The sequence below is a fragment of the Tamandua tetradactyla genome, chromosome 11 (assembly GCF_023851605.1).
Source record: "Tamandua tetradactyla isolate mTamTet1 chromosome 11, mTamTet1.pri, whole genome shotgun sequence".
NCBI lineage: Eukaryota > Metazoa > Chordata > Mammalia > Pilosa > Myrmecophagidae > Tamandua > Tamandua tetradactyla.
Window position 1 is genome coordinate 30,274,055 of NC_135337.1, and position 12,003 is coordinate 30,286,057.

General features: G+C 38.3%; 1 protein-coding gene across 8 annotated transcripts in view; it reads left to right on the forward strand.

The window, feature by feature from the left end:
• BCAR3 (BCAR3 adaptor protein, NSP family member) overlaps positions 1-11,238 on the forward strand; it is a 218,767-nt gene extending 207,529 nt beyond the window's left edge. For 4 of the 8 annotated variants that reach the window (XM_077120230.1, XM_077120231.1, XM_077120228.1 and 1 more), the window contains 2 exons: positions 2-214; positions 10,655-11,238. In XM_077120230.1, coding sequence (XP_076976345.1) covers positions 2-214; positions 10,655-10,836 — 395 coding nt within the window. In that variant the 3' untranslated portion in view covers positions 10,837-11,238. The remainder of the gene's footprint in view (position 1; positions 215-10,654) is intronic. The other 4 variants (XM_077120233.1, XM_077120232.1, XM_077120236.1 and 1 more) reach the window with 3 other exon arrangements.
• Positions 11,239-12,003: the final 765 nt, after the last annotated feature.

The following is a 12,003-nucleotide window of genomic DNA, read 5'->3' on the forward strand; positions in this document are numbered from 1 at the left end:
GAGTCCACATGTGTTCCCCTAAGCAATGTATCAGTCCCATTGCTGATGCCTCTTGTGACCTTAATGGAGCGCCAGGCTGTTACTTTTGAAGGAACTGACATGTGGGAAAAAAATGACCAAAGCTGTGAGATTATGTTGAACCATTTGACAACAGCTCGACTCATGGCAGAAGCTGTAGACACCTACCGGATGAATGCCGAGAAGATCCTGGAAGGTAAGTGCTGTTTTGAGTAATCTACTCCCTACTTTTCTCCATAATTGAAGAGACATTAAGGAATAAAAGAACATGGATGTACTCAATTAGAAAAGAGACAGTAGGAAAGACTGAGGCATAGGAATTCTATTTCCTGTATGATTGATAATTATTTCTTCGTAACTTCCAAATGATCTAAGAATCCTGTTGTGTCAATTGTATAGAATAAACAGAGCATCAAGAAGGAACTGTGGTCAGCTTGTCTGAAACTAGAAACTCTCATAAGCATTGGAAAAGGTGATGGGTCAACATGAGGAGTTGGATTTTTATCTAGACTTCATTTGTCTGCATTCCTTTTCCTTCCTGGTTACCCTGGGAAGTGAGCTCCCTTGCTCTTAGCATCAACACATTCTGGAAAGTGTTGGGCAGAGGGTTGCACAAACTGAACTTTCCTGCAAGTACTGTGGTAACAGAGAACAGCTCTGAGGTGAGAAACCTTGGGGGGAAATAGAGACCCACAAGATATTTGGGTTTGGATTAAGTGTTAAGTGTGATGACCTAAGGAATGGCTAATAAGGCTGAAGAAGGATGTGGATACAGCTGGTGAAGGGCCTTTTATGTAGGACTGGCTGAGGTATAGACAGGGAAGGGTTTTAAACCTGGGAGGATGTCCTATGGTCAAATTTATGTTTAAAGTACTCCAGAGTCTTTAAAGAAGGAAGGCTTGTAGGCAAAAAACTCACTTAGAAAGGAAGTGCAAGGAGGGCTTTGCCCAACTCTGCAAGGAAAATCATTCTCCCCACCCACATGGGACATGACATCCAGGGGTGAGGGTCTTCCTGGCAGTGTGGGAGATGACTCCCAGGGACGAGCCTGGCCCTGGCACTGTGGGCTCAACAATACCTTCATGACCAAAGGGAAAAAGAAATGTAACAAAATAAGGTATCAGTGGCTAAGAGAGTTCAAATAGAGCTGAGAGGCTATTCTGGAGGTTACCCTTATGCAAACTAGTTATTAGTCTGATGCAAACTAGCTAGATATTGCTAATTACCATGGTTTGCCAAACCCTAACCAACACCATTTCTGTTAACCCTAAAGAACACCTAGGGCTCTATCTGAGACTCTACAAAAGTTTCATGCACTAAGGATTACTTTCCAGAAACCAACAACCTCTAGATGGTTCGTAGGCCTTATAAGTCCTAAAATCCAGAGGGGCCATCCTCTCTAAGAACATCAACTAGTTCCATCCCCCTATCCCATATTGTTGACACCCCTTTCCAGCATGAAAAAGTTAGAATGGGCATAGCCTAAATACCCCTAAAAATTGGAAGGATCAAAGGAGAAGGAAGCGTTTTAACAGAGAAGACAGGACTTAACAAATAGTTATGACTGCTGAATCATTATATTGCCATTTCTTTTAGTCTCCAATGTCTTTAAGCAGCTAGAAGGAAAAACCTGAAATCGTGGAACTGTAACTCAAACTTTGAGATATGTTCTATAACTACTTGTTACTTTGAAATTTATCACTTTCTTGTGTGTGTGTGTATATATATATATATGCTTCACAGTAAAAAATGTTTTTTAAAAAAAAAGAGGGCTTTGTCAAGGCTGTCATCAGGGATGACTACTTTCTCTTCCTCATTATGTAATTTTAAGAATTCTTCATAGCCCCACATTAGATCCACAGATTAAAAACTATATGGGGAAGGAGAGGTTTATTTATTTTACCCTAAAAGAAAGCTTTTGCTTTACAACCAGAATTTGGAGCTGGGACAATTTGTTCCATCAGGGCTGTAGGACTAAGTACCATATACCTGGTTTACTTTTTCCCTCAGAAAAGTTCTCCAGGGTTGGCAGTCTGGGCTTCAGCCAGTAAAAGCACATAATTCAAGTCAACAGATTATTAGAATGCCTACTTATACAAAGCCAATATGTTCATTGGATGTTGCAGAAGCCAACATATTAGGATGAGTTATAAAGCATGCTTTAGGCTGTTCTATAAGAAATCACTTCAAAGGTATGCAATGGTGTTTCAGTCAATCCTGCTAAAAGTTTGTATAGCAGTTCCCATGGTTGGAAGTGACAGTGACCCAGTAAGGACAAAGATTTGCTTACCAGCCTATTCCTAACAACCATCACAGGGTAGGGGCTCAAAGCATGTGAACTGAATGCATGAAAGTTGTCAGCTGGCCTTTGATTCGTTTTTCATCAAGAATATTCTGGCATCACAGGGAAGAATGAACTTCAAATCTTCTATTATCTTGTCCACCACCATGAGCCTGTGATCTCTCAGATGGAAAGAATAGAGTTGAGAAACAGACCACCCATATGACTTTCAAAGCCCCACATTACACAATTGCCAAGGTGTAATTCATTGGATAAAGTAGTCTTTAACAAATGGTGTTAATTGATATCCATATGCTCTCCCCTCCCCAAAATGAGTTTTGATCCTTACCTTATACCTTACACAATAATTAACCCAAAATGGATCACAGACTCAAGATATAAGAGCTATAGTATAACATTTCTTTAAGAAAACAGGAGAAAGTGTTTGTGTCCTTGGGCTAGGCGCAAAGATTTCTTAGTACACAAAAAGCATGAAGCATAACAGAAAACACTGATAAATAAAAATAAAAAATTTTTGCTCTTCAAAAAATGAAAAGACATGAATATGCAACTAAGTGATGATATTGTGAATTATTATCTATGTTAATTTTTATTTCATTTGTTAATATTTTTAATTAATAAATTTAAAAAAGAAGACAATCCATAGGATAGGAGAAAATGCTAAACATGTATCTGATAACAGATTTGTATCTAAAATATAAAAGCAACTCTTAGAACTCAATAATAAACAAGATGTGACTAGACAAAACATAAATAGACACCAGAACAGAGAAGATATACAGATGACAAGTATATGGGAAGATATTTAACATTAGTCACAAGGGAAGTCTAAATTTAAATCATGATGAGATACCACTACATGTTTACTAGCAGGACTACAAATATTTAAAAATGAACATACTAAGTAAATGTTGGTAGCCTGTGGAGAAATTGGAATATTCATATGTTGCTGTAAGATTATAAAATTGCACAGTCTGTTTGGGAAAACAGTTTGACAGATCTTTTCTAAAAGTTAAATATACATGTACCATGCAACCCAGTATTCCTAGTCCTAGAGAAATGAAAACACGTTCACACAAACACGTGTGCCCAGATGTTCACAGCAACATTAATCATAATAGCTAGAAACTGAAACAGTCCAAATGGCTATCAACTGGTGAATTGATAAAATTTGTTGTATATATCCATAAAATGGAAACCACACAGCCATAAAAAGGAATAAATTATTAACACACAACAATATGGAATAATCTCAAAAGCATAATGTTAACTGAAAGAAGCCAGAGACAGAAAAGTATAACCAGGTATACCTTTAGATACAGGTTTGGTTCTATACCACTTTAATAAAGCAAAATTGCAAGAAAGTGAACTACACAATTTTTTTGGTTTCCCACTGCCTATCAAAGTTATATTTACACTATTCTGGAGGCTATTAAGTGTGCAGTAGCATCATGTCTTAAAAAAAAAAACTGTATATACCTTAATTTAAAAATAATTTATTATTAAAATATACTTCATAGAGTTGTAATCTTTTTTTTCCTTTGATTTTGAGTTGTAGTCTTTTTGCTGTTGGAAGGCCTTAACTCCTTGTTGATGGCTGCTGACTGATCAAGGAGGTGGTTGCTGAAGGTTGGGATGGCTGTGACAATTTCTTAAAATAAGACAATAAGAAAGTTTGTTGTATTGATCAACTCTTCTTTTCATGAAAGATTTCTCTGTAGCATGCGATGCTGTTTGAAAGCATTTTACCCACAGTAGAACTTCTCTCAAAATTGGAGTCAGTCTTTGTAAGTCCTGCCACTGTTTTAGCTAAGTTGATGTAATATTCTAAATCCTTTATTGTCATTTCAACAATGTTCACAGCATCTTCACGGGGAGTAGATTCCATCTCTTTCTTTGCTCACTCATAAGAAGCAACTCATCTATTCAAGTTTTATCATGAGATTGCAGCAATTTAGTGTCATCTTCCAGCTCCACTTCTAATTCTAGTTCTCTTGCTATTTCCACCACATCTGCAGTTGCTTCTTCCACTTGAAGTCTTGCACCCCTTGAAGTCATCCAGAAACTCCTGTTACTGTTGATATTTTGACCTTCTCCCATGAATCACGAATGTTCAAAACATCTAGAGGTCAATCCTTTCTAGAAACTTTTCAACCTACCTTGTCCAGATCCATCAGAGGAATCACTATCTATGGCAGCTATAGCCTTACAAAATGTATTTCTTAAAAAATAAGACTTGAAAGTTAAAATGACTTATTGATCCATGGGCTACAAAAATGGCATGAAAACATTTGTCTCATTGTACATTTCCATCAGAGCTCTTGAATGACCAGGTACATTGTCAGTGAGCAGTAATATTTGGAAAAGAATCTTTTTTCTGAGCAGTAGGTCTCAAGAGTGGACTTAAAACATTCAATAAACCGTGTTGTAAACAGATGTGCTGTCATCCCGGCTTTGTTGTTCCATTTAGAGAGCACAGTCTTCAACTCTAAGTCACTAGCTACATTAGCCCCTAACAAGAGAGTCAGCCTGTCCTATGTGATTTGAAGCTAGTATTGACTTTTCTCTAGTTATGAAATCCCCAGATGGTATCTTCCTCCAATAGAAGGCTGTTTCATTTACACTGGAAATCTGTTTAGTGTAACCACCTTCACTGATTATCTTGATATAGGCATTTAGGGCAATAAATTTCCCTTTTTGCAGCCTTTGCTGCATCCCATAAATTTTGATATGTTGTGTTTTCATTTTCACTTGCCTTGAGATATTTACTGATTTCTCTTGTAATTTCTTCCTTGACCCACTGATTGTTTAAGGATGTGTTGTTGAGCCTCCATATATTTGTGGATTTTCTGGCCTTGTGTCTATTATTGATTTCCAACTTTATTCCTTTATGATCTGAGAAAGTGTTCTGTATGATTTCAATCTTTTTAAATTTATTGAGACTTGCTTCTTTGTGACCCAGCATATGGTCTCTCCTTGAAAATCATTCATGAGCACTTGAGAAAAAGGTATACCCTGCTGTTGTGGGGTGTAATGTTCTGTATGTGTCTGTTAAGTCTAGCTCATTTATTGTATTATTCAAATTGTTTCTTTATTAATCCTCTGTCTAGATGTTCGGTCCATTGATGACAGTGGGAAATTGAAGTGTCCAACTATTGTGGTAGATGTGTCTGCTTCTCTTTTCAGTGTTTGCCTCATGTATTTTGGAGCACTCTGGCTTGATGCATAAATATTTATGATTGTTATGTCTTCTTGTTGAAATGTTCCTTTTATTAATACATAGTATCTTTCTTTGTCTCTTTTAATTGTGTTACTGAAGTCTAATTTGTTGAATATTAGTATAGCTGCTCCTGCTCTTTTCTGATTGTTGTTTGCATGAAATATCTTTTCCCAATCTTTTACTTTCAACTGTGTTTACCCTTGGGTTTAAAATGTGTCTCCTGTAGACAGCATATAGATAGGTCTTGTTTTTTAATCCATTCTGCCAGTCTGTGTCTTTTGATTTGGGAGTTTAATCCATTAACATTTAGTGTTATTACTGTAAGGGCAGTACTTTCTTCTTCTATTTTGCCTTTTGGATTTTATGTCATATCTAATTTTTCTTCTTTTTACCCTACTGATAGTCTTCATTTCTATACTCTTCTCCACACCTCTCTCTCCTGTCTTTTTTATCTGACTCTAGTGCTCCCTTTAGTATTTCTCACAGAGCTGGTCTCTTGATCAGAAATTCTCTCACTGATTTTTTTGTCTGAGTAATTTCCCCCTCATTTTTGAAGGACAATTTTGCTGGATATAGGATTCTTGGCAGTTTTTCTCTTTTAGTATCTTAAATATATCATCCTACTGTCTTCCTGCTTCCATGGTTTCTGCTGAGAAATCTACACATAGTCTTATTGGACTTCCCTTGTATGTGATGGATTGCTTTTCTCTTTCTGCTTTAAAAATTCTCAGTTTCTCTTGTGACATCTGACATTCTGAGTAGTAAGTGTCTTGGAGTACGTCTATTTGGATCAGTTCTGTTGGGGATATGCTACACTTCTTGGATCTGTAATTTTAAGTCTTTCATAAGAGTTGGGAAATTTTCAGTGATAATTTCCTGCATTAGTTTTTCTCCTCCTTTTTCCTTCTCTTCTCCTTCTGGGACACCCACAACACATATATTCATGTGTTTCATTTTGCCATTCAGTTCCCTGAGTCCCTGCTCATATTTTTCCATTCTTTTCCCTATATTTTCTTTCACTTGTTGGATTTCAGATGTCCCATACTCCAGTTCACTAATCTATCTTCTGCCTCTTTGTTCTAGTTTGCTAGCTGCCGGAAAGCAACACACCAGAGATGGACTGGCTTTTAATAAAAGGGGATTTATTTAGTTAAAACATATAGTTCTTCAGAGGAAAGGCAGCTAACTTTCAACTGAGGTTCTTTCTTATGTGGGGAGAAACAGGGTGAACTCTGCTGGCCTTCTCTCCAGGCCTCTGGGTCCCAACAACTTTCCTTGGGGTGATTCCTTTCTGCATCTCCATAGGCTTGGACTGAGCTGCGAGTGCCGAGATGAGGTATGCTGAGCTACTTGGGCTGTGCTACGTTGAGCTCTCTCAATTAAGCATCAGCCAGTTAAATCAAACATCATTCATTGCAGCAGGCACACCTCTTAGCCGACTGCAGATGTAATCAGCAACAGATGAGGATTCCGTTTACACCAACAGTCTCTTCAAGCACTCCAGGACTTCTCCATCATTCTCTTCATACTTCCTCCAAAATTTTCCCCTTATCCATCCAAAAACCTGGTCTAACATGACTGGTATTTGCAAACTGCAGCAGCAGCACCCAACTTCTGGTACCAAGCTGTATTAGTTAGGGTTCTCTAGAGAAACAGAATCAACAGGAAATATTCATAAATATAAAATTTATAAAAGTGTCTCATGTAACCATGGGAATGCAGAGTCCAAAATCTGTAGAGCAGGCTGTGAAGCTGATGATTCCAATGGAGGGTCTGGATGAACTCCACAGGAGAGGCTCGCCAGCCAAAGCAGGAAGAGAGCCTGCCTGCTCTTCTGAATCCTCCTTAAAAGGCTTCCAGTGATTAGATTAAGCATCGTTCATTAGAGAGGACACGCCTCTTGGCTGATTACAAATAGAATCAGCTGTGGATATAGCTGATATGGTCATGATTTAATCCTATGAAATGTCCTCATAGCAAAAGACAGGGAGCACTTGCCCAACCAGACAAACAGGTACCACCACCTGGCCAAGCTGACACATGAACCTGACCATGACACTCTTGGAATTTAACATTGTAGGTTTCCATTGTTTTTTTTCATCTCTTCTACTGTGCCTTTCCATTCCCATAAGTTCTGTGATTTGTTTTTTAAGACATTTGACTTCTTCTTTTTGTTCATCCCTTGCCTTCTTTATATCCTTCCTCAATTCATTGATTTGATTTTTGATGAGGTTTTCCATATCTGTTCGAACATCCTGAATTAATTGTTTTAACTCCTGTATCTCATTTAAATTGTTGGTTAGTTCCTTTGACTGGGCCATATCTTCAATTTTCCTAGTGTGATTTGTTATTTTTTGCTGGCATCTAGACATTTAATTTCCTTAATTAATTTATTCTGGAGATTGTTTTCACTTTTTTACCTAGGATTTTCTTGCTGGATGACTTTGTTGTCTGTCTGTTCTTTGACATCAGTTCAGCTTATTCTGGACCTCTAGCTTAGGTTTTGTTTAACAGATCAGAATTTTTCAGTTCTTGTTTTCTTGTTTCTTGCCCTGCCTGTATGGTGCCTTTTTCTTTCCCCCTTAGGAGGGTCTACTTAGGTATTATAGACCCCCGTCAGATTTTCTCAGACCAAACTGGCCTCCTCTCAGGAAGAAAGAGTCACCTGCATCAGTTTTCCCTGAGGGTGAGACCCAGCAGGTTGACAGACTTTCCTATGAAACCTCTAGACTCTGCATTTTTCCTGTTATGCCCAGAATGTGGTATCCTATCCTGCGGGTCCCACCAGCATAAAGTGATGTGGTACCTTTAACTTCAGCAGACTCTCCCTGCTGGGGGCATGTTGTAGGCTGTCTTTAATTGCTTCAGTTTTCCAGACCCTGGGGTCTGAATTCCTTGAGGGAGGGATTCTACTTCAGCCGGGCCCCAGACCTTTCCTGGGGAAGGCTCAGCCTCCAGACAAGCTCGCAGACAAGGTTAATTCCGCCCTGGCCTGGGGTAGTTGGAGCCTGAGAAGGGTTACAGTTGTATCCAAAGAGTAGTCAAGCCATAGAAACACAGCCACACACACACACACATAAAAATCCTTTTCAGAGCAGGAACCCCATTCCTTGGGTTTGCCAATCAAGAACTTAAGTTGGTGCGTTACTCTGTGTATCTCCAGGTCCTTTGTGCCCCCTCCTTTCCTTCAGGGCCTAGATCTTTTCATGTATTTTGTGCTGTCTGATCCAAAAAAAAATTTTTTTTTTCCCTTTTTCCATCAGCCCTGCTTCCTATATATTGGGGCAACCTCAGCTTTTACTTGAGGTTCAACTGAGCTTGGGGCCTATTTTTAGTAGTCAGAATTTGTTAATTCCACAGTTGGAGCTTGGTTGCGCTCAGCCCCTTGCTGCTAGTAAAGTCTTTTCTTTCCCCTTTGGGAAGCAGCCTGTGGGGGAGGGGCGCCAGCTGCAGCAGCTTGGGGGACTCACAGTTCTGGGGGGTTCGCTGCTGGCCCAGCTTGTCCAGACTGGGGTACACCGTGTGTCCAGTGACTGATATGGCACCAGCAGTTGTTCTGTACTGTTTCTGCTATTTACTAGCTGCTCTAGAGGATGAACTAAACCCCATACCTCACTGTCATCAATTATCTTCACTAGATCTGCTAGGTAACTTGTTGCAGCTTTGATGTCAGCACTTGCTGCTTTACCTTGTACTTTTATGTTATAGAGATGGCTTCTTTCCTTAAACCTCATGAACCAACTTCTGTCACTTTAAGCTTTTCTTCTGCAGCTTACTCCCCTCTCTCAGCCATCATAGAATTGAATAGGGTTAGGGCATTGCTCTGAATTAGGCTTTGGTTAAGGGACTGTTATGGCTGGCTTGATCTTCTCTCCAGACCACTAAAACTTTCTCTATAGCAGCAAAGATCTTTCTTATCTGTGTGTTTACTGGGGCAACACTTAATTTCCTTCAGGAACTTTTCCTTTGTATTCACAACTTGACTAACTGGAGTAAGAGGTCTAACTTTTGGCCTATCTCTGCTTTTAGACAAGCCCTCCTCACAAAGCTTAACCATTTTAGCTTTTAGGTGATTCTTCCTTTCACTAAGCACTTAAGAGGCCATTGTAGGATTACTGATTGGCCTGATTTAAATTGAGTCTCAGGGAATTAGGAGAGGCTCTGGGAGAGTGAGAGACTGGGGAATGGCAGGTCAGTGGAGCAGCTAGAACACACACAAGCATTTTTTGATTCAGTTCACTATCTTAAATTGGCACAGTTTATGGTGCCCCAGTTAAAATCCTAACACCAAAGGTCACTGATTGCAGATCACCATAATAATGAATTATAATAAATATTATAAATGAATATAAAATATATAAATATAAAATTAAAAATGCAAAAATGTGAAATATTAAAAGAATCACAAAATGCAGCAGAGACACGAAGTGACCACATGCTTTTGGAAAAATGGCACCAATAGACTTGCTTGACACAGGGTTGTCATGGAACTTCCATTTGTTAAAAAAAAAAAACACACCACAATATCTGCAAAGTGCAATAAAATGAGCTATGCTTATTTGTATGAGATTTCTAGAAAAGACAAAACAGTACAAAAAGATAAGTACTTGACTAGGGTCTAGGATAGGAATGGGGATTCTCTGTTATGGGGTACAAGGGACCTTTGTAAGGGTGATGGAAGTATTCTAAACTGGCGATGGTTGTGCAGCTGTATAAATTTACTATAATCTATTGAACTATATGTCACATGACATGTAAATTATCAGTAAAGCTATTACAAAAAACTATGAACTCCTTCCCAGACCAGTGACTTATACACACAAATTTCATTCTTTCATATTTTAGGAAGTTATTTACTCTCTGAAGGGGCTCAGGTCCTTTAAAGTAGATCCTATATTTTTCTTGGGGGTCATGTTTTTTTTTTTTCTTTTTAGCATGGGCAGGCTCTGGGAATCAAACCTGGGGCCTCCAGCTCAGCAGGCAAGAATTCTTGCCACTGAGCCACTGAGGGCATTTTTTAAAGTTCTGAGAAAAGATGATGTTCATTTTTATCCTACTGTAAACAAACAAGTATTTGGTCTCTCTTAAACACCTGTAACTTTTTTTCTTTATAGGTTTTCAACCTGATGATGAAATGAGTGAAATCTTCAAGACTGAATTTCAAATGCGGTTGTTATGGGGCAGCAAAGGTGCACAAGTCAACCAGACAGAGAGATATGAGAAATTCAACCAGATTTTAACTGCCCTCTCGCGTAGATTGGAACCTCCTCCAACAAAGCAGGCAGAGCTTTTCTAATTTTCCCTTATTTCAAGCTTGTCCAGTTCCTCTGGAAAAGATTATCATTTGATAAATAAGGTGCAAATCTGACATATACAAACTTTTAGTATCCACAACATGTAAATTGCACAAAGCACACTTATTTATGAATTGTTTAAAATTACTACTGATTTTAAGTGAATGGTAACTTATTGTTAATGTAACTATTGCTAATGTTGATCAGTAAATTTTTTAAAAGACCACCTGTGTTGGCTGGTTTATTTCTATCATTGCTGTATTTGACCATTTTAGTTTTTATTCCATGTCAAATAAGTATAAATAGAACAAAAGTTTAAATAAAAAAAGCATGAAACATTTCAGAAGGTATCAGTTGTATGATATTCTTTAAATATGAACTGTAAATACTAATGAATAAAAATATATCTTTTTGTGAAACAGTTGCATCCAGCCTCTTTAATATTAAACAACTCAGCTTAGTTTGGTAATTCTACCTCCCAGCTTTTTTTTTTTTTGTATGCTGTATGGCAGGGTCACATTCCAGTATTTTTCCATGTGAGTATCCTATTATTGCAGTACAGTTTTGTTGAATTTTTGTTTGTTTTTTGGGAAGTAAATGGACCAGGAATCAAACCCAGGTCTCCCACATGGCAGGCTAGAATTCTACCACTGAACTACCCTTGGACCACCCCCTACTTCCCAGGCTCTTAGAATCCTCAAACCTACCCCCATATCCTGATAGTAAACTAAGATTCATGAAAGGAATATAAAAAATTCAAGGTTTCTGGCTTAGGAGACAGAATGAATGGTGGTGTAAGGTAGAGTTGTCTTCAGAAGAACTGGGTTCAGCCTTGAGCTGTGGCACTTGACTTGGACTTTGGTTAACTTCATCATGCCCCATGTGCAAAACAGCACCCCACTGGTTGTGAAGATTAATCAAAGTAATGCATGGAAAGCACAGTTCCTGGTACAAAGCAAGCACCCAGATACTAGCTACTATCATACTTTGTGACATCCCTACTCACATATTTCAAAATATTCAATAGTTATTGTTTCCTTCAGCTGAAATGAAAAAATGTAGTTTTTAACCTTCCCTAAGAGAATGCTTTCTAGTTTATCAATATTCCTCTCAATTTTTTCCCATTGTAGACAATTTGGAATGCAAGACTTTAATAAATTTTTGTGGCT